The 26,810-nt window shown below is 43.5% G+C and overlaps 1 protein-coding gene across 1 annotated transcript in view; it reads left to right on the forward strand.

Annotated features, from left to right (window-relative positions):
* The window catches only part of LOC139258434 (heat shock 70 kDa protein 4-like), a 54,029-nt gene that overhangs the window by 20,251 nt on the left and 6,968 nt on the right, over positions 1–26,810 (forward strand). The window contains exons 8-16 of the mRNA XM_070874787.1: positions 230–336; positions 2,636–2,769; positions 3,992–4,188; positions 8,931–9,032; positions 13,495–13,650; positions 16,854–16,979; positions 18,796–18,903; positions 22,540–22,659; positions 26,089–26,250. Coding sequence (XP_070730888.1) covers positions 230–336; positions 2,636–2,769; positions 3,992–4,188; positions 8,931–9,032; positions 13,495–13,650; positions 16,854–16,979; positions 18,796–18,903; positions 22,540–22,659; positions 26,089–26,250 — 1,212 coding nt within the window. The remainder of the gene's footprint in view (positions 1–229; positions 337–2,635; positions 2,770–3,991; positions 4,189–8,930; positions 9,033–13,494; positions 13,651–16,853; positions 16,980–18,795; positions 18,904–22,539; positions 22,660–26,088; positions 26,251–26,810) is intronic.

Genomic DNA, 26,810 nt, shown 5'->3' on the forward strand with positions numbered 1-26,810 from the left:
CTCTGTGGCACAGAACATTAACACATCAATATACTGCAGAAATAGGTGCTTTTCAGCTGCCTTTTATGCTCACCGCATGACGAGCTTGGTACAGTGAAGAGATCCATATAGATGAAATGGTCTGTGTCTGTACTTTGACATTTTTTCCAAGTGTACTAAAGCTCATTATTTTTGAGGCAAAATTGTCTTTCAGATATTGTACTTCCAAGTTTCTGTTATATTTTTCTAGTGTGCTATTCTTTCACCTGCATTCAAAGTGAGGGAATTCTCTATCACAGACTTGGTTCCATTCCCAATTTCCATGAGGTGGAATTCGCCTGCTGAGGAAGGGCTTGGGTGAGCATTCATTTCCAAGTTCTGAATCATAAACAGTTTGGATTATTTGTGGATCTAGGTGTCTGAAGTTAGGAGTCTATTCAGTTTCCCATGTACAACTTCCATGAGTCTTGGTATTGTATTCAAAGAAAAAAAAGTAGAGCAATGATCATCTGTATTTAGTTAGATTGCTTAAATCCTTAGTGTATGGTTATAGTGCTAGTGACATTGTTGACGCATACCGCCAGGGTTCTTGCATCATGATCCACCAACCTCCACTGGGAATTCTCCAGTAAGGACAGAGTCAGCTTGCCTTTGATGGATCCTGAGGTTGGAATGCCTGACCCTTACTGACATGGCTCACAGGTGATGTACCAGAGGTCTGTCATCAATCTTTGAATGAGGCCCACCTTAATCCTCCCTTGACCCTATTCCCACTAAACTGCTCAGCACCCAACTTCCCTTCCTGATCCCTATGCTAACTGGTATTTCAAATCCCCCACCATCGACATCCTGGGGTCACCACTGACCAGAAACTTAACTGGACCAGCCACAAAATACTGTGGCTATAAGAGCAGGTCAGAGGCTGGGTATTCTGCGCAGAGTGACTCGCCCTCTGACTCCCCCAAAGCCTTTCCATCACTTACAAGGCACAAGTCAGGAGTGTGATGGAAAACTCTCTACTTGCTTGGATAAGTGAAGCTCCAACATCATTCAAGACGCACGATACTATCCAGGACAAAGCAGCAATTTGACTACCTTAAACATTTACTCCCTCCACCATTGGCGTACTGTGCAGTGTGTACCATCTACAAGATGCACTGCAGCACTTCGCCAAAGCTTCTTTGACTGTACCTCCCAAACCGGCAACCACTACTGCCTAGAAGGACAAGGGCAGCAGGCACATGGGAGCACCACCACCTTCAAGTTCCCCTCCAAATCACACTCCATCCTGACTTGGAAATATATCGGTGCAGGGTCAAAATCCTGGAACTCCCTATCTAAAACCATTGTGGGAGTACCTTCACCACACAGATTGCAGGTCAATTGGGGATGGGTGATAATTGCTGGCCTTGCCATCAACGCTCATAATCCTGTGAATGAATGAACGAAAATGGTCCTACTCTTCTTGCTGCGTCCCACCCTTTCAAAACCATTATCGCCCCAATGCACAGAAAATCCACTAAGCCCCTACTGCCCCATCTCCAACCTTTGTTTCCTATCCAAAGTCCTCGAACGTGTTGTCACCTCCTAAATCTATGCCCACCTAGTTCCATATGTATATGAATGACACCCAGCTCTTCCTGTCCTCCACCTCGCTCAAGTCCTCCCCTGCCATAACCTCGCCACTGATTCCATCCCCCTCCTCAGGATGAATCTGATTGTTTCAACCTTGTCTTCCTATTTGACTTCAAGCTGAGCTCCCAACCCTGTATTCTTTCCATTACAAAGATCGTCTACTTCAACCACTGTAGCATTGCCCATCTCCGCCACTGCCTCAGCCTATCTGTTGCCCAAACTCTAATCCATGTCTTTGTCACTTCCAGACTCGACTATTCCAATGCTCTCCTGGCTGCCCTCCTATCCTCCATAAACTTTCTTATCCAAAACTCTGCAGCCTGTGTCCTGTCCCACTTGCCTCTCGCCCCTGTGCTCGCTAACCTAAATTCAGTCCTGGTCCCCCAATGCCTCCAATCTAAAATTCTCATCCTCCTGTTTCAATCCCTTCATGACCTCTCTGCTTTCTATCTGTGTAGCCTTCTCCTGCCCTACAACCCTCAGCTCTTTGTTCCTCCATCTCTGGTCTCTTGCGCACCCCCACTCTCTCCATCCTACTGTTGGAGGCTATGCTTTCAACCATCTAACCTAACCTTTCCACCTCCCTCTCCTTTTTAAGACACTCTTTAAAATCCACTCCTTTGACCAAGCTTTTAGTCACCTCTCAAGACCTACTTTGGCTTGGTGTTCACTTTTTTTGTCGGGTTATGCCTCTGAAGCACCATGGAGCGTTTTTCTACGTTGCAGGCTCTATATATAAATGCAAATTATTATTTGACCTAATTTCTTTTTCTCACCCCTTTTTGTTTGGTTAACTATATACAATGAACAGGGGTGGGGGAGAAAGAAATGTCTAGACTTAGTGTACATTAATGAGTACAAATATTTGGCTAAGATTTTTGTAATGCAATATTTACATCATTGTTACACACTTTTTCCTCAGATTAGTGACGTTTGTCGAGAATGATTAGTATATTTAGTTTTCAATGCATTTGAAATTGATTCTAATAGATTCTATGATTTTTTTTTAATTTCTCTTTAGTGACTGTGAGGTGTTCCCCAAGAATCATGCAGCACCATTCTCCAAAGTTCTTACTTTCTATAGAAAAGAATCCTTTGACCTTGAAGCAATTTACAATTGTCCTAAGGAGTTACCCTATCCTGACCCCCAAATTGGTGAGTTGTAGCAAATGCTTCTGTTTCCTCTAAATGATGTTTTCATGTTGAGAGGAATGTTTGTACAATTTGAATGGATTTATTTGGGAGGGTTGTTAAAACTAGCTTGGAATATAATGGGTGTCCTTCTTACGAAGTTCAACCATAGTTTTTGGGGTGTTAGAGATTTTATGAAGATCTCTCCAAGCTGAAGTTTTGTCTCTTTCCATGCTTCTCCATTATCTCTAATGGGATTGGTTTGAGAACACTGGGAGTATTGCATTTCACGATTTTCAACCATTTCCATGTGGAAGGATTCAGCTACAAGCTTATATTGAAGTATTAGATTTAAGTTAACATGAGTTAACAAAGGTTTAAATTCCAGCATATAGCCATGTGCAGGGTGAAGGAAGATAAGTCTGTTGGAATGTTGCATATTCTCTGTTCTAACTATCTATGAATCATCCAGGCTCATTACGCTGGTGTAACACTATTCATTCTGAAAACAGCAGTAGTTAAGGGGGGGGGTGGGAGGTGCTGGACAACAACCTGGGGAAGGGATTTAGCAGGCTGAATTGGTAGTTCTACAGGCCAACTTCCAGGCAGGGAAGGGGTTATTGCCAAACTTGACCCAGGAGGCCATAAGAAGAATGAAGGGATGCATGTTTGAAGTAATGTTAGCTGAGAGGGAAGTAAGGCTTGGGTCAGTCTACCTCGTGTCTCATTCAGTGATGCAAACTGACTAAAATGAGGTGTTACTTAGACAGCTAACCAGGACAGCGTTGCATATTTTCTATTATTTATGAGGAGGTACTGAATGTATTCAGGTGAGATTTGCTATAACAGTTGCTCTATGTTCATTTATTGCCTGAAATAAAGCACCTGAATGATTGATTTTGTATCTGGCCTTATCTCCCTAGAGTATTAATCTGGAAAATTGAAGTGTCTGTGAGGATATTTGTGAGAATCATAATGACTATGTTATATAACAAGGGGTCTCTTTCCCTGCCCAGGTTATGCTATCTTATATTTAGACATTGAATAGCAGAAGTAAACTCCTGATTGAGGGTTGTGAGCTAGGTGATTCTGACTGGAGAGAATATCTGAGGCCGACCTGAAATTTGTATTTCCTAATAAAAATAACACCTATTTCAACTCATTATTTACAGCTTAAATTTGAAGGTTTTTTATTTTTGAGGGTTGTTTTGATGTACAAATAATAATTTTTCATTTACTATTTAAGGTCACTTTACTGTTCAGAAAGTTGTCCCTCAAAGCGATGGGTCCAGTTCGAAGGTGAAAGTGAAAGTGCGGGTTAACATTCACGGTGTCTTCAGTGTATCCAGTGCCTCATTGGTGGAAGTGCAGAAATGTGAAGAGACGGATGATGTTCCAATGGAAACGGATCAGCAATCCCAGACTAATCTAAAAGAGGAGGAGGTATACAATGTCTTGCTCTTAGTGGGCTATTTCATGAACAATGTTGAGATTTATGTCTGGTGCTCCTTTTTGAATTCTTATCTTTGCAATTGGGCAGTGGAACCATTCATAAGAAAGATTGTCTTGATCGTAACATTAAAAGTATTAATTCATCAGTATTGTTGGACACTAGGTTGCTTGCTAAAATTAAGTCTGAATTTGTTTTTCACCCACTCCCTAATCTGCCTCTGCTTCAAAGCTACTGTGTATCTTCCCTACTTGAAAGAGTGGACTAAAGATAGACTTCCTGGCCTTGATTGTTCAGCTCTCTAAATTTTCCTTCCTTCCGCGAGAGGGATGTGACTGACCTCCATTCAGTAATTGCACACAGCAGCAAGATTGTGAACTCTGGGTTAAATGTCCTGCACCAAACCTAGTACTGAGTTTTAACAAGTAATGTGCTAGCTGCTGAGGCTTTATTACTGCAAGATAGTGGATGAGATAGCAGCTCCCTAGGGAGCTCTCCCCGAAAAGCCTTCATCTGGCCATCTGTTGCCATCTCTCTCCCTCAAACCTTCTCCCCCCCCCACCCCCGGGTCCTAACTCCGACCCTCAAAGTACTCTACCTACCCCTTAAACCGTGCTGCAAGGACCCACTGACCATCTCCCAACCGCGGCCTACCTTCCAGGCCGACCACCTCACTGCCAAGTCCCTCCAGTTGGACCCTCGCTTCTTGCTCCCCACGGACGACTCAGCTGCTCCAAGCGACCCCTGGTGATCTCCGCGGTGGTGAGCCTTCGACCAGCTTCAAAAACAGGTTTGGGCCTATCTCACGCGTGAGCCTTCCCTCCAGGTCTCCCTTCATCCATCGGCGAGGTCCTGGCCGCCTTTCCTCCGGCGACGTTCAGGCCTTCATCCATCGACGATGTCCTGGCCTCTCCTTCCAGCGACACTCTGACCTCCCCCCAGCTGCTGGCCCCACTCAAATGGCGGAATCTCTGTCAAGCACATGGTGTGCACAATGGCTGTGGTCACTCTCCTTCCACAAAATGGACCTCTGACCTTCCCAATGGCTGCCCCCAACCAGGCCTCGGATCTCTTAACATTCACCGATGGCCGCTGCTCAGCGTGAGCTTGCGGCCCATATCTCGCCGTAGGCAATTGGGCTCATACAGTAGTGCCTGGTCTCAAGTCGTCTTGGACCTGTTTGTCACTGGATCTTGCTCAGCTAAGCCCATGTGGTAGCCGGTGTGCAACGGCCCCCCCCCATGTTAAAAGAACTCATGCACAGGCATCTTCCACCCTTCAAATGAAGTTTGGGACCTGGAGCGTCAGGACCCTCATGGACACCTCCAACAACAACAGACGGGAATGTTGCACCACCATAGACTCTTCGATGTTGGCATTGCCACCCTAAGCGAGACCCGGCAGGCAGGGGAAGGCCAGCTCAAGGAACAAGGTGGAGGTTACACCTTCTTCTGGAAAGACAAACCAGAGGAAGAACGCCGCCTCCACTAAGTTGGTTTCAGTATCAAGAACGAGGTGGTTGACCGCCCCAGAGATTCCTCCTGCGGGATTAGCAAAAGTCTCATGACTCTCCAGCTCACCCTATCCTGGAACCAGTGTGCCAGTCATCAGTGCGTACACCCCAACACTCGATGCAACAGATGAGACCAAAGAGGGTTTTACTCCAGCCTTGAACAATCCCTGTCCCGCGTCCTTACGGACGACAAACTGATCCTCCTCGGTGACTTCCAACGCCAGAGCAATCAAGGGCACAGACCTCTGGGGAGGCGTGATCGGCAGAGAGGGGGTAGGGAAAACCAACTCCAGCGGTACCCTGCTCCTGACAATGCCTAGAACACGACCTTGTCATCACTAACACCTTGTTCCGCCAGAGGGACAAGTACAAGGCATCGTGGCAACACCCTCGCTCCAAACACTGGCACTACTCGACTGTCACTATTCGAGCCAGGGATTGCAAGGATGTGCGCATCACCCACATCCTGACAGGAGCTGATGACAGCAGGATGGACCACCGCCTAATCCGTTCCATCATCAACATCAATATAGCCCCAAAGAGGTGAAGGCATCAGAAGCAATGCCACAAAAAAAATCAATGCTGGGACACTCAAAGACCCAGCTAAGAGAGCCCTATACAGCAAGTGCATTACTGCTAACCTGGTGACCCTTGATGACCCCGAGACGCAGAATACCCACAATGTTTCTCTTCGCAAGCCACCATAACCAGTGCCTGCGAAGAGACGCTCGGTCACTCAACCAGGAAACACCAGGACTGGTTTGATGAGAGTGACTAGGAGATCCAAGAGCTAATCAATCACAAGCACAGGGCATTTCTGAACCTAAAACAACCCAACACTGGAGCAGTAAAGCAGCATTTCAGATGGCTTGAGGCCGCGGTCCAACAAAAAACCCACGACCTAAAGGAAAAATGGTGGGTGGAGAAAACTCAGGAGATTCAGCAGCTGGCTGACAGCCATGATGTGCGAGGATTCTTCACCGCACCCAAGGCCCCACCCCACTGCTGGCCAAGAATGGGGAGGCAGTCGGGACCCGCTGGAAGGAGCACTTCGAAGATCTCCTTAATCGAGACTCTGCCTTTGACTCGAGTGCCCTCGACTCCATCCTGCAGCATGCTACCCGCCACCATCTCGGCAAAACCCCAGCCCTGCACGAGGTAGAAAAGGCCACCCGCCAGCTCAAGGTCAACAAGGCAACAGGAGCGGATGGAATCCCCTCTGAGGCACTAAAGTATGGCGGAGAGGCACTATTGGCACAAATGCATGACCTCATCTGATCCGGAAGGAGGAGAGCATGCCGGGAGATCTCCGAGATGCAGTAATCGTGACCATCATTTAAAAAGGGGACAAGTCCGACTGGCAACTACAGAGGAATCTCCGTTTTCAGCCACTGGGAAAGTCATTGCTAGAACCCTCTTCAACCGTCTTCTACTTGTGGCTGAGGAGCTCCTGCCGGAGTCGCAGTGCAGATTTTATCCACTACGGGGTACAACGGACATGATCTTTATGGCGCGACAACTGCAAAAAAAAATGCAGGGAATAGCACCAACCCTTGTGCATGGCTGCCTTTGACCTTACCAAGGCCTTTGGCACTGTCAACCGCGAGGGACTATGGAGCATCCTCCTCCGTTTCGGCTACCCCCAAAAGTTTGTCACCATCCTCCGCCTGCTCCACGACATGCAAGCCATGACCCTGACCAATGGATCCATCACCAACTCGAACCACGTCCGGACCGGGGTCAAGCAGGGCTGCATCATCGCGCCAACCCTCTTCTCTATCTTCCTCGCTGCAATGCTCTCTTTTTCTCTTTCTCTTTTTCTTTTTCTCTTTCTCTTTCTCTTTTTCTCTTTCTCTTTCTCTTTCTCTTTCTCTTTCTCTTTCTCAACAAGCTCCCCGCTGGAGTGGAATTAAACTATAGAACCAGTGGGAACCTGTTCAACTTCGTTGTCTCCAGGCCTGATCCAAGACCGTCCCAACCTCTCATCGAACAACAGTAAGCGGACGACACTTGCATCTGCGCACATTGAGACTGAACTCCAAGTCATAGTCAACATCTTCACTGAGGCGTATGAAAGCACAGCCTTACACTAAATATCCATTTAGACAAAGGGCCTCCACCAACCTGACCCCGCCACACAACACTGCACCCCCCCCCCCCCCCCCCCCAGTCATTAAGATCCACGGCAAGGCCCTGGACACGTGGACCACTTTTCATTCCTCAGGAGCCTATCAGCGAGGTTCAACACCGCCTCCAGTGCGACAGCGCAGCCTTCAGCCACCTGAGGAAGTGTGTTCGATGCAATAGAGGTTCAAATCGCTGGAGAAATACCACCAACGATGTGTCCAAGATACTGCAAATCCCCTGGGAGGACAGATGCACCAGCATTGGCATCCTCGATCAGGCCAGCATCGAAGCACTGACCACACTCGACCAGCTCCGTTGGGCGGGCCACACTGTCCACATGCCTGACGCAAGACTCCCAAAGCAAGCGCTCTACTCTGAACTCCTGCACTGCAAGTGAGCCCAAGGTGGGCAGAGGAAACCTTTTAAGGACACCCTCAAAGCCTCCTTGATAAAATGCAACATCGCCACTGAAACCTGGGAGTCCCTGGCCAAAGACCGCCCGAAGTGGAGGAAGAGCATCCGGAAGGGCGCTGAGCACCTAGCGTCTCATCGCCGAGAGCATGCAGAAAACAAGCGCAGGCAGCGGAAGGAGCGTGCGGCAAACCAGTCCCACCCACCCTTTCCTTCGACTACTGCCCCACCTGTGACGGACTGTAATTCCCATATTGGACTGTTCAGTCACCTAAAAACTCAGAGTGGAAGCAAGTCTTCTTGATTTCGAGGGACTGCCAATGAAATGATTACTACTACTACTACTACTACTGCTAGTACTTTATACAAAAAATTAGCAAACATAAACCAGCATTTATTTTTCCTGTCATTTCCACATCATATCCATATCAGAGCTATACTGTCAACAGGGAAGAGCTGAGGGTCGATAGCCCACCAAAAAGGGAGGAAAAGTTGAATTGCCAGCTATGCTGGGCCAGTCTTCAGAATCTTTGTCAGCTGTACAGGGGTGTGTTGCTCGCGACCAAGTATGATGTTTTGTTCCTACTGCTTCTATCCCACCCCCCAGATTTAAAAACTTGTCTGTAGCATATTGTGTTTAAGAAATTATGGATTTTGGAGCAAACATACTTTTGTTCTTTTCAGAGTAAGATGCAAATTGACCAGCAGGAAGAGCCAGCTCATGGAGATGGCAATCACCCACCAGGCTCAACAGAGGGTCAGAAAAATGAAATCGATGAAATGGAGGTAATTTTTGTGGTTTGGCGGCTTCTGTGATTTTTAAATCATGCGAAGTGGCATTCTGGATTATCCCAGTGAGCATTAATGATTCAATCGACACTCCTGAGCATTAATGATTCAATGGACACTCCGGTGCATTCATTCAGATAATAAAACTCTGTACTTAAGTAGTTTTCTATAATTTTCTTGAGCAATCACTTGTGGTAAGATTTCTAATCATTTTTGTCACATTCAGCTGCATTGGATTTTTTTTTTTTAAATGTATTCGTTCCTGGGATGTGGGCGTCGCTGGCAAAACCAGCATTTATTGCTCGTTCCTAATTGCCCTTGAGACAGTAATGGTGAGCTACCTTCTTGAACCGCTGCAATCCATGTGATGCAGGTACTTCCACAGTGCTGTTAGGGAGGGAGTTCCAGGATTTTGACCCAGTGACTATGAAGGAACGGCAATTATATTTCCCAATCAGGATGGTGTGTAACTTGGAGGTGATGGTGCTTCCCAGTGCCTGCTGCCCCCCATCCTTCTAGGTGGTAGAGGTCACGGTTTTCGGCGGTGCTGCTGAAGAAGCCTTGGTGAGTTGCTGCAGTGCAGCTTGTCGATATTACACACTGCAGCCACGGTGCGCTGGTGGTGCAGGCAGTGGGTGGGGTGCCAATCAAGCGGGCTGCTTTGTCCTGGATGCTGTCGAGTTTCTTGCGTGTTGTTGCAGTTGCATTCATCCTGGCTAGTGAAGTGTGTTCCATCACACTCCTGACTTGTACCTTTTTTGTAGGTGATGTAAATCCTTTGGGGAGTCGGGTGAGTCACTCGCCACAGACTACCCAGCCTCTGACCGGCTCTTGTAGCTGCAGTGTTTATGTGGTTGGTCCAATTCAGTTTCTGGTCAATGGTGACTTTCTTTCACCCCTGCCCCCATCCTTTCCACCCCCCCCCCCCCCCCCCCCCCCCAGGATATTGATGGGGGATTAGACAATGATAATGTCGTTGAATGTCAAGGGGAGGTGGTTAGACTCTCACTTGGGGATGGTCATTGCCCGACACTTGCGTGGTATGAATGTGAGTTGCCGCTTATCAGCCCAAGCCTGAATGCTGTCCAGGTCTTGCTGTAGGCGAGCACAGACTGCTTCATTCTCTAAGGAGTTGCAAATGGAACTGAGCACTGCAGTCATCAGCGAATATCCCCACTTCTGACTTTATGATGGCGTGAAGGTCATTGTAGCATCATTGGATCAAGAGAGAATGGTAGCCCATTTTGCAGCATTTCTTTTACTTCAAATTCATAATTAAAATTATAAAATTAATCTGATGGAATGACTAATTTTGCAATGCCGCCAATAAAATTTGTATTTGGTTTTTTTTAAAGCAGAGTAGAACTTCTACCATGCCAGATCATTTTTATTCAGTATGGGTGATCTGGTGTCTGCAAATTCTGTTTCCTGCAGTGTGAACTTTTTTAAATGTACAATGAGACACTCCGTTGCTTCGGTGTGAAAGCCACACCTTTTTAATGCAGGGTTTACCACCTACACATCTCAGGTACAACTTGTGCAATGATGCAAATGACATCAACTGCCTGTAGATAAGCGATGCCTACCTTTCCTCTGTCCCCTCACCTCCCAATTTCCTCTATCGCTTCCATTCTTTCCTGCTACCACTGTCCACCTCCTTTCAACAACAACAACTTGCATTTATTTAGGTCCTTTACATAAATGTCCCAAGGCGCTTCGTAGAATCGTTATGTCAGAATTTGACAAAGTTCATGGAGACATGAGATTTTTAATATATTGTAGGTGGCTATATCAAATGTTGTATAAAAAGATTGAATGTATGACTTTGAAATGGGGACTGAATTATGCCTGCACATGGTTTGCTAAGCCCACTGCATCTGAAGATACACTGGCCTCAAAATGTGATGTAGCGCCGGCCATTAAGGCTGGTTTTGTTGAAGAAATGGTGGCCACCTCGCTTTCGCCCGCTTCTGGGATGGGCCATGGTGTCTGTCATTTTGGTGCGGGCCATAGCAGTGCCGTTGACGGCGCTGGTCTCTCAAATTTAAATAAGTAGATTGTGACATCAATTGGCTTGCAACAGCTGATTTGACGACCAAGACCTTTGGTTGTCTGAAAGCCTGCCCAGCCAGTGGTTGACCAAAATGAGGGAGGAGAGTGAAGAAGAAACAACACGGTCATTCGATTTCACACTCCCAACTCCTCGATGTCGTTTGGACGTTCTCGTTTTTCATAATGCTGTGTCCTGAAAACGCATAGAAAAATATGCGTGAAGCAGTCCTGGAGAGAGACCATCAGCACTTCTTAAAGGGGCACACAACTTTCAAGTAGGTTTGGATTTCAGCTTTTGGACTTCACAAAAATATTTTTAAGTAGTGGCTAGATGCAATTGATTTAGTTTGCAGTGAGTGCTGCTGGATGATTGCAAGGCTTTGGATGGTAAAGGAAGGCCTCTGAGAATACAGAAAATGCTGGAAGTACTCAGCAGGTCAGGCAGCATCTTTTGGAGAGAGAAACAGAATTAACGTTCCAGGTCGCGATGCTACCTGACCTGAGTATTTCCAGCATTTTCTGCTTTCATTTCAGATTTCCAGCATCTGTAGTATTTTACCTCCTGAGAAGACCATTTGCTCACAGTCCTGGCAGGCACATGGAAATGAAGCCGAGGCAGCAAAGCTGACAAACTGCTTGCAGAGAGAGGGGAGGAAGCTGAAGCGGAAGTGGAGGATGCAACCCAAACGGGCCCTTTCTGACCGGGGTATTCAGGATTTAATCATCTGTCTGCGGTACCAGTGAACATAAGCCCAATTCCCCTTTCAACATTTGTCCCAAAATACCTTCCCTGTTACTGACCATCACTGCGTTCTGTTGGGACACCATGCTGAAATAAAAGCCACCACAATGCAAACTTCCCAATCCAACTTTATCCATATTAACCAACCAATATAACATTAAGAAATCAACTAATCACCTTGTGCATTCCCTTAGTGACTGTCTTGTGTCTCCCATTGACTATCCTAGTGATGTCACGCAGTGCTACCCCAGTAGCTGCAGCATAGCTGGTGGAAGGCGGCTGACTTTCTGTGGGATTACTGCAGATGGGATTACTGCAGATGGCCTTACAGGACAACATCGAGGAGCTGGTGGTTGGGAGTGTGAAATCAAGTGACCGTGTTTCTTCTTCACTCTCCTCCCTCTTTGGTCAACCACTGGCTGGGCAGGCTTTCAGAAACCCAAGGGTAGAGTTGTGGTGAGGGGAGGACAGGAAAGCAAGAGCTGTATACTTACACCATACGCACCTTGTAAATCGGAAGATAATTTGAGATAATGGGGACATGGGATGCGAGAAGGAAGATAACTTGTGAGGATCCCAGCATCTTGTATTCTTTCAGCCCTGCCACTGGCCAAGGGCTCAGCCATGCCCCTGCCAAGAGTGGCCATCTCCTCCAAGGGGGTGAGATGAAGTTAGAAATCTGAGGTGTGCCTTGTATTTTGTACAGATTGTTGGTAGATGAATGATTGTGGCGGGGGGGCGAGGTGGTCATGCAATGAGCAGTCTGTGAGGCTCGAGGTGCAGTTGGTAGGAGATGGCTTTTGAAGATGCATTCACTGACCTTGACCACTGGTCCGAGGTCATAACTTCTTTGGGCACTGGAGCCAGGTCTTGAAAGAGACACAGCCAGTGATGGCCTTGGTGATCTGGTCCAACATCGTTCTTTCTGGGGGCCCTCCTGGCCTTCTCCTGGGTAGAGGACCTCTCTTGCAGTGTTGACCCCCCCCCCCCCCCCCCCCACCCTGCACAAAGCTGGAGTGCTGCATGCAAGAACCTGGGTGCCCTTTCCCTGGCATGTTGAGCCATTAGTGTTCGTGCTGAAGCATTTTTACCATTTTATTTACATACAGAAGCCAGTTTAGCTTGAAAAGCTGAAGACTACCATTTCGGAATTATTTTTAATGGGATTTCTTTCAGGTGGCAGTTGAGCTCTAAGGGCTAACGACTGCCTATTTTTAAATGATTTTTTCATTTTAGAAGGCAGTTCCCCTTTAAGGGCTCAAGACTGCTTTCTAAAATGACAGGCTAGCTTTAAGACAACACTGCCTTGCTCCAGGGACACGGGTCACACTACATTGGGCCTCCCACTGAGACTGCCACCTGAAACCTGCGTGTTCCACAGTAGGTTCTACGCTCTGATTGTTTAAATCAGCAGGCAGCGCTAAAATAACAATGCTGACTGCGCTCTTTCAACTGGGGGGGGGGCGGCGGGGGTTGCTGTTTTGCTGTGCTGTCGTATTTCTAGGCCACTTGGTCATCTCTTTCCATATGCAAACTCATGGAAGATGGACTCCTCGGCTGCATAAAACTTTCCTTTTAACAGTTCTCTGATTTTTAGAATGCTATATTATGAAAAAAAGTTTTATCATTGGATTTAACTCAACTCTGGTTAATTCTTCTTTTTAGACATGTGAAATGGCTTCAAAGGAAGATAAAAACAAAGACCAGCCTCCACAGGCAAAGAAGGCGAAGGTCAAAACAAAGACTGTGGACCTACCTATAGAGAACAATCTGCAATGGCAACTGGGTCAGCAACTGCTGAATATATACGTTGAAACTGAGGTAGGAAAAATAATGGAATCTTTACTCCAAGATGTAATAGAAAAACATCTAGAACCCCAAAATACATTAAAGAATAGTTTGCACAGATTTCAAAAGTGAAGGTCATGCTTTACCAACCTTTATTGAATTCTTTAAAGAGGTAACCGAGGGTAGACAAGGGTAATACAGCAGATGTAATATGTTTGGATTTTGAAAGGCCTTTGCTAAGATTATCGCATAGTAGACTCGTGAATAAGGTCAGAGCATGTGGCGTCTGGGGACAGGGGTAGCAGAATGGATAGCAAGCTGGCAACAAAACAAAAGTGAGTCGGGGGGTAAAGGCAGCTACTCTGACAAGTAAAAGGTGGGAAGTGGTGTTCCACAGTGATCAGTGCTGGGACCACTGTTCACAATTTAGATAAATGTTTTTGGCTTCAGAATCAGAAGTACAATTTAAAAATTTGCAGACGACACTAAATTGTGAAGTAGTTAATATAAAGGAAGAATGCAACAAAATGCAGGAAGACATCAATAAACTTGCAGAATGGATGTGTAATTGACATTCATTTCAATATAGATAAGTGAGGTGGTGCATTTTGGTAGTAAGAAAAAGGAGTCCACATACTAAGTACATGGATAATAAAATATTGAATGGGGGAGAGGAAGAAAGGGATCTAGGGATACAGTTACACAAATCACAAAATAATGACACCGGTTAAGGCCAAACCAAGCACTGGGGTTCATTTCTAGAGGGACAGAATTCAAAAGCAAAAGTTATGTTAAACTTGTATCGTACCTTGGTTAGACTACACTTGGAGTACTGTGCATAGTTCTGGCCTCCATATTATAAAAATGATAGAGGTATTTGAGAAGATGCAAAAAATATTCACAAAGTTGATAGCAGAACTGAGGATGTAATTATCAGGAAATGCTGATAATTACATCCTCTTTCCTCTAGGGGGGGAAAAAAAGGCTGAGGTGACCTGATTGAGGTCTTTAAGATAATGAAAGGATTAAGATGGATGTCTAGAAAATGTTTCCACTTGTGGAGGAGTCCAAAACTAGAGGTCATAAATATAAGATAGTTACTAATAAATCCATTCGGGAATTCCGGAGAAACCTTTTTATCCAAAGAGTGCTAAGGATGTGGAACGTGCTACCACACTGAGTAGTTGAGGTAAATAGCATTGATGCATTTAAGAAAAAGCTAGGTATGTACAGGAGGGGGAAAGGAATGGAAGGATATTCTGATGGGGTTAGATGAAGGGTTGGAGGAGGCTCGTGTGGAGCATAAACGGCGATGTAGACCAGTTGGGCTGAATGGCCTGCTTCTGTACTATACATGTGACACAAACTTTTTCAAAGATGTTACATTTACATCAGAAGATACTGTGAATCTGTACGGGGTAGGGGAAAACCAACTACTTTTTGATGGGTGCCTATTGGGCCATGAAAAAAGTATCTTGCACTGGTTTTGTTGCACACCAATATTGACTCCCAACATGCCTAAATCTACAACCTGACATGTTCAATAACTTATCTGAATTGGGTGTGCTGAACTGGTAATGAAATAAACAAGACCTACTACCAAGAGATGTATTTTCACTTTGCCAGTTCAAACAGATTCTGAATGCATTAGTGGAAGTGGAACATTCCACATATCTGCATTTAGTGTTTTCAAGCTCCAGTTACAGCATTGCATCTCAATTTTTTTTATTTGTTCCTGGAATGTGGGCATCACTGGCAAGGTCAGCATTTATTGCCCATTCCTAATTGTCCTCGAAGGTGGTGGTGAGCTGTCTTCTTGAACCGCTGCAGTCCGTTTGGTGAAGGTACTCCCACAGTGCTGTTGTGGAGGGTGTTCCAGGATTTTGACGCAGTGATGATGAAGGGACGGCAATATAATTTCAGGTCGGGGTAGTGTGTAACTTGGAGGTGATGGTGTTCCCCTGCGCCTGCTACCCTTGTCCTTCTAGGTGGTAGAGGTCAAGAGTTTGGGAGGTGCTGTCAAAGAAACCTTGGTGAGTTGCTGTCGTGCATCTATTAAATGGTACATATTGCAGCCACGATGCGCCGGTGGAGGGAGTGAATATTTAAGGTGGTGGATGAGGTGCCAATAAAGCGGGTTGCTTAATCCTGGATGGTGTTAGAAAATGAAAACCCCTGCTGATAAGATTCAATTATGTTGTAATATGAACACTCCGTTAAGAATATTTAATTTCCCTGTGTTTGAGGCGATGTAAGCTGGACCAAACCTATTTGTCTCCCAAAAGTATGTGCATCAATATCTAGTGAAGAATGATATCTGGATTTGTATCTAGATGATCTAAATAGCCTCTTTCCAATCTATCTTTAGTCTGAACTTTTTTTAATGTTTTAAAAGGGTAACTTCTCCTTTACACATTTGAATGAATTCTGTTTTATGTAAATTGCAGGTATAATTTCATAATTGGAGGTTTAAATGTAGCATTTTTAAAAAAGGATCATTCAGCCTACTTCTGAGACCATCAGCTCTTGCTTGTAAAGGGAGCTAGCTCTACCTGCGGAATAGAACAGCGGCATTTAGAATGGTGACAATGGAACTCGACAAACTCTGAAGCGTGACCTCTCTGATTCTTAGAACAGCAAAATTCTTATTGACCACAAAAGTGCTTCCCATCTACTCAGTTGCAAGACATGCAAGTTTCAAATATGCTACTTTATCGATCCCTCCAAATCTTTAACTCATCGGGATGAGGGATGAATGTACTCGAGCAAACATTTTAGTTTTTCCTCTGTACCCATGTCAAGTGCATTGACATGATGCAGACTATTCCACTTTCCCATAAATCTGTTATTAACCTCATCTTCAAGAGAGCGCTCACTACTTCACCAGGATAAATGTTTCCATATGAACCATGATTCTTGCACTTCCAATGCCAATTCATAGCATACATTGTACAGTTTTTGTACGTCAATTCATGCAGTTTGGTATTCTCGAGCCAGTTCCAAATGTACCCTGTATAGGACTTCTACCCATTTCCATATTTGTTTTAATTGACCCCTCACTTATTTTATGATATTGAAAAGTGTTTTAAAACATCAGCTGAACAGAATTCCTGTGATCATTTTTTGTTGCGATGCCTTGAAAATGCAATTTTATCTTCAATTTAATAGAAATTTATACAACCAGCTTTGAAATGATTGAAATATCTTAACTATTTTTTTTTCTATTTCCAATTTAGGGTAAAATGATTATGCAAGATAAACTTGAAAAGGAAAGAAATGATGCAAAGAATGCACTGGAAGAATATGTGTATGAAAGTAGGGACAAGCTAAGTGGAATCTATGAAAAGTTTGTCAGTAAAGATGTAAGTATTTGATTCAATATCAGGCTATATGTGTAATGAGGAATATAAGTAGAGGGTTCTAAAACTATACCTGGAGTTTTACAATAGGCTATTCTGTGTCTCTGCTCCTGCTTGGAAGTAAGCCGATTGCAGACAACAATGGGAAATAAGTTCTAATAAATAACACAAAAATAATGAACTTGTATATTTCTACTTGCATTTTATCATTTCTCTGTTTTACCTTGTGCCAAATTGGTCCTTGGTGCTCTGAAATCCATGATCAAAACATACCTTTTTAATATTGCCGAGTTTTTCCTATGATGGAAGTGTTTTTGCCAACTGGAGGGGGAGAAAAAAATGTCATCCTGAAAATGTGGTTTGAGAAAATAGCCATTTGCTGAGATCTTTTTGAGGTTTGTCCCTCTGGACTAACTTCATCATGCTGTTTTAGTTAAAGTTGTTTTACATTTTATTACTGCATTTTACCTTTTGGGGAGGGATTAAGATGCTGATCAAGTGCTTTCTCTGCCATTCCTTTGGGTTAATTGCAAAGCTACTTGAGTTGAAGGGTGGGGGGGGATGTGGTTCACTGCACTGACAGAATTGTGCCTGCTCATTAATCTGTAGTTGTTCCACTGTAACAGCAAACCCTACCCAACAAGAGGCTGCATTCTATTCAGTTTAGAGCAAGCCAGTTGTTTGTCATAATTTCCGAACTCTGAACAAGTGCTGTTTTTTTTTTAAATCATAATATATGAACAGCGCTCTGAATTCTCAACTCGGCGTCCCAAGTACTCTTGACTAGATGGTCAGGGTTTTGTGTAGTGTGGACTTGCCAAACTGAAGGGCCGTGGGGAGAGGGATCCCTTCCTGAATCACCTAAATCTGTCTACTGGTAGATCAACTGAGGGACTATACAGTATGGACTGGATGCAGGAAGTGTGCTAAACATTTTTAAGCAGACTTGACCTAAATATAAGCAACACCGTGGTTAGTATAAGAATATAAGAAATAGGAGCAGGAATCGGCTGTACGGCCCCTCAAGCCTGCTCCGCCATTTAATACGATCATGGCTGATCCGATCATGGACTAGGGTCCACTTCCCTGCCCGCTCCCCATAACCCCTTAATTCCATATGATGTGTATAGTTAGGTCAACATACCGTTTAAATGTGGTCCCACCCAGGGGCCTGTGTGATGTTCTATTTATGCGGTGGGGATTTTTCTGTGCGAGAGGGAAATGCTTTCAATTTAAAGGAACCTTTTATGTTCATCCACACAATTGAGGAAAAATATGGCAGTTGTGTTTTATGTAGATTTGGCAATTGTGCAATTTATGCAGATTTTTGGTGGAGTTTACATAGAGTAGGTGAACAAAGCGATTTTTATATTGGCTATTGTTTTTGAATTCTCAAATTTGAATGGAGAAGTGTTAACAGCAGTGTGATGCTGGATCATTTGGTACACCTCAGGTCTGTTGAAAACTCCTTTTGTGTTGGAATATCTATTTTCCCATTCCATGAATATCAAGAATGCATTTGTAACGCAATGGCAGGGGATAAACTAGGATGGATAAAATGAAGTTGGGTTTTAGTAAACTTCGAAACCATTTAGAAATATACTGCCGTGTGTTTAGTGAATGTCTGCCTTAATGCCTGTGACTCCATATTTTCCATAGTGAAACAGTATTCTTCAATTGCAAAATACCAAATTAATTTGTATTGAATGTGCAAAATCTGAGCGATTTTTAAGTCAGATACTTTGAAATGATAGTAAAATGTAAATTTTTGTACTCTTGGTTGACACAGACCAATGTGAAGCTTTATTTTTACTCCTAGGAACAAAGCAAATTAAGCCTTCTGCTAGAAGACACAGAAAACTGGTTGTATGAAGACGGTGAGGATCAGGGAAAACAAGTTTATATCGATAAATTGGCCGAATTGAAGGTAAATATGTACAACTTAGTAAGACTCTAACTGGGAGATACATATGTATGAAATGCATAACTATTTCTCTAACATGCAGTGTAGCAAAACTTTGTTAACCTATAGTGGAAGGATTTACTCTACTTTGTGTTATTGATTTGTAGGAGTAGAATTTCTGTGATATTGATGACAAAACTCTCATCCATTGTTGTCGATAATCAGTATCAGCAAAGCAAACCTGGAAAATTGAATAAAATTCCCTTCACAAATCCCTACCACTAGTATATAGTTACGCAGACTGGATTTTTTGTGGTGGTAATGAATTGCGTAAGCACAACTGGTGTACAAGATCTTAGAAACAGATCAACTATCCATTTCAGCAGATTCATCCTGAATTCACACTGCTTTGATTTCAGTTTGGCCTAAAGTGCACTGTCACATGCAAGAGTACCATTATTATATGCAAATACACTTGTACTAAAATTACCCATCATGCGATTTTCCATCATTTGTGATTGGATTGTGCTGTATGTTCAACCTGGCTACATGGAGTAGACCTAAAGATGAGCTCCATATAAAAAGATCTTGGAGGCAGAGGTTTTGAAAACAAAACCAGTAGCTCTTTTTACTGTTCTTTCAGTGGAATAGGAGTTGGCATTAAAACTTCTAAAGTTTTACTGAAGTCAAAGCTGCCAAACGTGTGCAAAATCAGTGCAACAAAAACTTGCATTTATATAGCGCCTTTTAACATAGTAAAATATCCTAATTCAATGCAATCTATAAATGAAGCATTTATAAGAAATCAGCAGAGCAAGAAATTAATTAGAGATGGTTAATAGAAAAGGGGCTCCAAGAATACAAACTAAGTGCAAGATACAGAGCCCCATGCAAGTTGGCACGTCAATTTAAAATTAATGGTGTGTGGGTTGGCTTTAAAAGCAACCCCATCACAGTATGTTATAAAATGCTACAGGGTGAAAGAAAACCTGTGATGGGGTTGCTTTTAAAGCCAACCCACACATCATTAATTTTAAATCATCGCGCATGGGAGGTTTTTCTATCGGAAAGCTGGCAAGCAGTCTGCACGGGGCCCCCAGACTGCTGCGCAATCGCACAACTTAAACCGAACATTGCCTAGCGCATCTACCTGTCTATGACCAAAAGTAATTGCCTCTGTGGATAATGAGTCACCATAGCTGTGCTATCTGTTGTAGGATACCTGTACCTAAATTGTGAACAGGGACACAGCACTGTCATTGGCAATTAATGTCACCACAACTCTTAACCTTACTGTTTACTGCTTCTTCTGGACTGGCACAAGGATTGTTAATGTGTTGCCCACATTTGGATAAAACAGATGACTGATGCAATGCCAGCCTGGCCAACACTTTGATCTCTTATCCCGTTGAATGGCAGTCACAACATGACTTGGATTCACTAGATTGAGGGTGCTTCGAGAGAGTAGAATGGTCTTATATTCTTGGGAATTTAGAAGAATGAGAGATGATCTAATTGAAACACACAGAATTTTGAGAGGGCTTAATGGGGCAGATGCTGAGAGGCTGTTTCCCCTGGGTGTAGAGGCTAGAACGAGGGGGTCATAGTCACAGGATAAGCGATCGGTCATTTAGGACTGAGGAGAAATTTCTTCACTCGGGGTTGTGAATTTTTAGAATTCTTTAACCCAGAGGGCCATGGATGATCAGTTGAGTATATTCAAGACTGAGATCGCTAGATTTTTTGACACTATGGGGATAGGGCGAGAAAGTGGAGTTGATGTAGAAGTTCAACCGTGATCTTATTGACTGGTGGAACAGGCTCGAAGGGCCACCTGGCCTACTACTCCTATTTCTTACGTTCTTATGACACTGCTGCTCAATTTAATCACATTGCTGCATTTACCAAAATACCTTGCTGGCAGGCATGTGGCTAAATGGGCATTAGGTTCCTGCTCTGGCGCTGCTGTTTGCTCCTATCCATTGCAACTCATCTAATGCTACCTACCGAAGCTCACTAACTGCATCCTCCTGGAGTGTGTTTAGCTATCCTGGTGCTCGCCAACATGAATGAGGGGGATGGAGGCTGTTTTGAGCTGCCAACTAATTCTTGGCCACTAATAGAATGCTGGCTCCAAAAGGCACCTTTTTGAGTAGACCTTGATTTGTAAGATATGTGCGAATATTTTTGTAGTTGTGTGCATGCCATGTGTCATTGAGCAAGACATTGAACAGTGGATGGTACAACCCAGGGCTTTTTGCGGGAGATGGGGGAGATCTGCAGTTTCACTTTCTTGTACTGAATTCATGCTCTTGTAGGCAAAAATATCCAAGGTATAGCCTCAAAAGGAGCCAAGGGCTTGTCATTCCCTGGCTCTGCTGCTGGTATGGTTCTGTCCTTTTGTATTAGGGGGCATATTATTGTGTAAGCAAAGAAGCAGTCTTGAAATGTAAATTAAAGGAGCACATATAGTGACTTATAGATGACTGCTTCTTTGCTTGTAGGATAAGATGCCTCTTATTACAAAGGAATAGATCCATACCAACAACAGAACCTCCCTTCTGGCCCCATGCTAGCTAATATTGTAAATGGCGCGCTCCCTTTCAAAACTGCTGTCATCACCTCCCTGCTCAAGAAACCCACCGTTGCAAGCTACCGTCAATCTCCAACCTCCCTTTCCTGTCCAGTCTTCAAACGTGTTGTCATCTCCCAAATGTGTGTCCATTTTTCCTGCAGTTCCATGTTTGAATCTCTGCAGTCAATTTTCTGCACCTGCCACAGCCCTGAATTGGCCCTAATCAAAGTCCTCTGTAACTGACCATAAAGCACTATCCCTCCTCCTCATCATTCCTGACCCCTCTGCAGCCATTGACTTAGTTGACTCCATCATCCTAATCCAATACCTCTCCGTTATTCAACTGAGTGGGTCTGCCCTCGCTGGATTCAACTTTTACCTACCCAATCCTAGCCAGAGCAATGACTCCTCTTCCTACCCTTGCATTGTTACCTCTGGAGTCCCCTAAAATCTATTCGACCTCCTCCCTTTTGTTATCCACACGCTATCGCTCGGAGAAGTGAGCCGAAGATGTGGCGCCAGATTCCATGTGTATACTGACAACACCCAGCTCTATGTCCCCAGCAGCTCTCTTCACCCCTGCACTGCCTCTGTTGTCAGATTGTGTGGTGTGCACAACATCCAGTATAGGAGGAGCCACAATTTCCTCCAGTAATACATTGGGAAGACCAAAGCTATTGTCGAAGAGTTGCTGCAATTCCTAACTCCACACTTCACTTTTTCCCCCCCCCCCTCCAAAATTGTGCGAGCTCCCAGCATAGTCTCAATTCACACTTGGGTGCTTGCTTTGCACGACTAGGAATCTCAACCCAGAGGTTGAGGAATCATTCTGAGACTCTGGTGGGCAAAATTTGATACCACAAAGTTTTTGGTATTGCTGCAAACGTTGCAGAAATTGGAACCAAGTTAAGACTGCCAAAATTCTTAAGGACTGTTTCAGCACGCAAATAAATTTTTCATCCCATCAGACTAGTATAAATTCAAAGCATCAGGACGAAATGGCCAGTTTTTGCATCCTTGTTTGAAAGGAACATGTATACTTTAATATGCAATCAAATCATTAATGTCTTAATTTCTCTTTACAGAAACTTGGTCAGCCAATTCGGGACCGCTATCAAGAGTTTGAGGATCGCCCAAGGGCCTTCGATGAGCTGGGAAGACAGATGCAGCAGTACATGAAGATAATAAACTCCTATAGAAATAAAGTATGTGAGCAAGGACATTTGTCATCAAAAGAAATGTGTATGATGAATACATATAATACTGCAGTTTATTTAAGTCTGTTCATAATATTTTTAATAGTAATACTGTTTAATCTGTATCTCAAAGGATATCGGAGGTAGAATTGCAATAGAGGGGTTCAAATGTCATACTTTACGAGTGAAGCATGAGCAATTTGTAACTTACCACCTGAGCTTGAAGGTTATCCAATTGCAGCTTTGTTTTTAAATAAGTACTAGTGCACCTTCCCATTGCTCACGGGAAGTCAATTGAAAGAGCCTGTTATCTTTTCCATTATCGCATGTTTTTGCACTGTCGCTGTTATTTACACATGGATTAACAATGTGATAAATTCACAGTTGATTACCGAGAAATATTGTCCTGTTTAGATTGTCGCAATAACTCAAAGCTACAGTATCAACCATTTTTTTTAGACCTAGGCGGAATACTTTGCGCATGGAAATGTAACAAAATATGTCTATCAGACATCTTGTATTTTTGCTCATTGCCTGCAGACCTGCATTATTGAATCCAAACAACAGAAAAGGCACTCGAGTAGCTTTGGAGATTAGTGAGAATCATATTGTTCATCGCAGCATCCTGGGTCGTATATATTAATCCAGAGATGTCTGACCATGTGCCCTACTAATTTTTTTTTTTTTTAATTGCTCATGCCTCTGGTTCAGCATCCAAGACTTGGAAGGTTGCTGATGCACGCTACTAATGAAGAGCTTGCTGCTGACACCAGCAGCTTTATCTTTTTTCAGAACTGGAATAACTGGTCTGCAGGAGTTGTTAGCAAGAAGACTAGCACTTAATTTCTGTTTGTTTGGAGAATGATTTTTTAAACCCCCAAAAATAGAAAAAGTATATTTTTAATTAAAATGACTTCCCTTGTAATGTTCCTTCTAAGCAATTATATTAGCACCATTTGCAGCATCACAATAACTTGAGCCTCTAATTCTCTGGTTACCCCTCAAGATTCCAAATACAAATTCTGCAGCCTTAAACTTTCAGCAGCCACTGTTCAGTTTTGTGAGTGATAACTGTGTAGCCAGTAATTTTAATGAGCTTACTCAAGACTTTCCTTTAACCCTGTTGATGAAAATGCTTTCCTACATAAGAACATAAGAATTACGAGCAGGAGCTACTTCTATTTTTTTTTTATTTGGATATTTTGAAAAAATTATGTAAATATGTTTTGTCTCTTTTTTTTTTTTACTATTTTTGTAGGTTAAGCTTCCATGAATGCTTCTGTTGTATAGTAAATTAACTTTGCGAAGTTTGTCATATGATGTCCTGTATAGCCGTTTGATCCTATTCACATTCTTCAGTCAAGTCATTAGTACCTATCTGCACTGATTTCTTAACTCTCCAAGGGTTTTCTGTGCAGCCACAAATGGCTGTTAGCTGTCCAAAGTGGCCTAAATGGCCAAAATGGGTTTTGGTGGCTGGTAATGCACCCTTTTTGGAAAAAAAACTAAACTAAACTTTTTTTTTAAATCCTAACTAACTCGCTTACACTGGCGCAAATTGAATATGCAAAATGGGGATTTTTAAGATACTCTAGAAAAATCTAGTTGCTCCAAAAAAAACTGAGCAACTCCTGGGCAATTTTGAGCCCAGAGAACCTGAAAATGTAGATTTGTCACTAGTTAACCAAGATTGTTCCAGCTGAGCTGCAGATATCCCTGCAGGCAGGTGACCACATTTTTGGATGATTGTGATGTAGGAGAAGTAAGAATGGGGCATTTAGCTCAAATTTGAGTAAAAATTATATTCATTTTAATAGAAAAGATGATGGCAGGAGAGCTGGCTGCAGATGAAGCTGGGGTAAGCAAGGAAGGACTGGGCCATTTTGGAAAATAGGTGAATCACAAGAACACCAGAATTAGGAACAGGAGTAGGCCATCTAGCCCCTTGAGCCTGCTCTGCCATTCAACAAGATCATGGCTGATCTGGCCGTGGACTCAGCTCCACTTACCCGCCCGCTCCCCATAACCCTTAATTCCCTTATTGGTTAAAAATCTATCTATCTGTGATTTGAATACATTCAATGAGCTAGCCTCAACTGCTTCCTTGGACAGAGAATTCCACAGATTCACAACCCTCTAAGAAATTCCTTCTCAACTCGGTTTTAAATTGGCTCCCCCGTATTTTGAGACTGTGCCCCCTAGTTCTAGTCTCCCCGACCAGTGGAAACAACCTCTCCGCCTCTATCCTGTCTGTCCCTTTCATTATTTTAAATATTTCTATAAGATCACCCCTCATCCTTAACTCCAACGAGTAAAGATCCAGTCTACTCAATCTATCATCATAAGGTAACCCCCTCATCTCCAGAATCAGCCTAGTGTATCGTCTCTGTACCCCCTCCAAAGCTAGTATATCCTTCCTCAAGTAAGGTGACCAAAACTGCACGCAGTACTCCAGGTGCGGCCTCACCAATACCCTGTACAGTTGCAGCAGGACCTCCCTGCTTTTGTACTCCATCCCTCCTCGCAATGAAGGCCAACATTCCATTTGCCTTCCTGATTACCTGCAAACTAGCTTTTTGGGATTCATGCACAAGGACCCCCAGGTCCCTCTGCACTGCAGCATGTTGTAATTTCTCCCCATTCAAATAATATTCCCTTTTTCTGTGTTTTTTTTTCACATGGTGGATGACCTCACATTTTCCGACATTGTATTCCATCTGCCAAACCTTAGCCCATTCACTTAACCTATCTAAATCTCTTTGCAGCCTCTCTGTGTCCTCTACACATCCCGCTTTCCCACTAATCTTTGTCACCTGCAAATTTTGTTACACTACTCTCTGTCCCCTCTTCCAGGTCAGCTATGTATATTGTAAACAGTTATGGTCCCAGCACCGATCCCTGTGGCACACCACTAACCACCGATTGCCAACCTGAAAAGGACCCATTTATCCCGACTCTCGGCTTTCTGTTAGCCAATTCTCTATCCATGCTATAATACATTTCTTCTGACTCTGCGTACCTTTATCTTCTGCAGTAACCTTTTGTGTGGCACCTTATCAAGTGCCTTTTGGAGATCCAAATACACCACATCCATCGGTACACCTCTATCCACCATGCTAATTATATCCTCAAAGAATTCCAGTACATTAGTTAAATCGGAAGGAAGCATATGAGAAAAGGTTTTAGAAACAAAACTGAAGTGCTTTTAAAGCACTGCAAGAGAGCTGTGACACTCTAATCAACTGTGCCAAACTAATCGCAATCCGCAAACTTTTCTCCTAGCAATTCATACATTAATGTATGGCAGATGATGTGGCTTAAAAAGTAGCTGAAATAGATCTCCAAAGTAGTAATATAATTTCATGGATAGCTGGTTCAAATAAGCACGTTCATGTCGGTGAGTCTGATTTTTGTGGTTTGCTTTTCCTCCTCTGCTAGGAAGAACAATATGATCATCTGGATCCAGCGGAGATGGAGAAAGTGGGAAAGCATGTGCAAGAAGCAATGGAATGGTTGAACAGTAAGATGAATTTGCAGAGTAAACAGCCTCTAACACAAGCTCCACTTATAAAATGTGCAGAAATCAGAGAGAAAGTTAAGGTAAGCAAAACCTTACAGTCTATTTAAATGAAATACCATAGGTTCGGTTTCCATCTCTGTAATTAGAGTCCCCAAGGCTTCTTAACATTGTCTTGCCTAAATTGATTGAGCAGGTACTATTCCAGGTTCCTGGAGGCCACAAGAAACATGTGACCGGTTTGGTTACTTGGAGGAGAAGGAAAGGAAGAAGCACGGTTCAACGGACAGAATGTATAAAAATAAGAGTGTATCAGAAAGTGGCATAAAAGAGGGGGAAAATAGTAAAAAGACTAAATTAAAAGCTCTTTATCTGAATGCATACAGCATTCGTAACAGGATAGATGAGTTGACGACACAAATGGGTATGATCTGATCGCCATTACAGAGACGTGGTTGCAAGGTGACCAAGGCTGGGAACTGAATATTGAGAGGTATTTGACAATTCGGAAAGATAGACAGACAGGAAAAGTGGGTGGGGTAGCTCTCTTTTTAAAGGATGAGATCAGGGCAGTAGTGAGAAATGATATTGGCTCAGAAGATCAAGATGTAGAATCAGTTTGGGTGGAGATAAGAAATAATAT

The sequence above is a fragment of the Pristiophorus japonicus genome, unplaced genomic scaffold, assembly GCF_044704955.1.
Source record: "Pristiophorus japonicus isolate sPriJap1 unplaced genomic scaffold, sPriJap1.hap1 HAP1_SCAFFOLD_986, whole genome shotgun sequence".
Taxonomy (NCBI): domain Eukaryota; kingdom Metazoa; phylum Chordata; class Chondrichthyes; family Pristiophoridae; genus Pristiophorus; species Pristiophorus japonicus.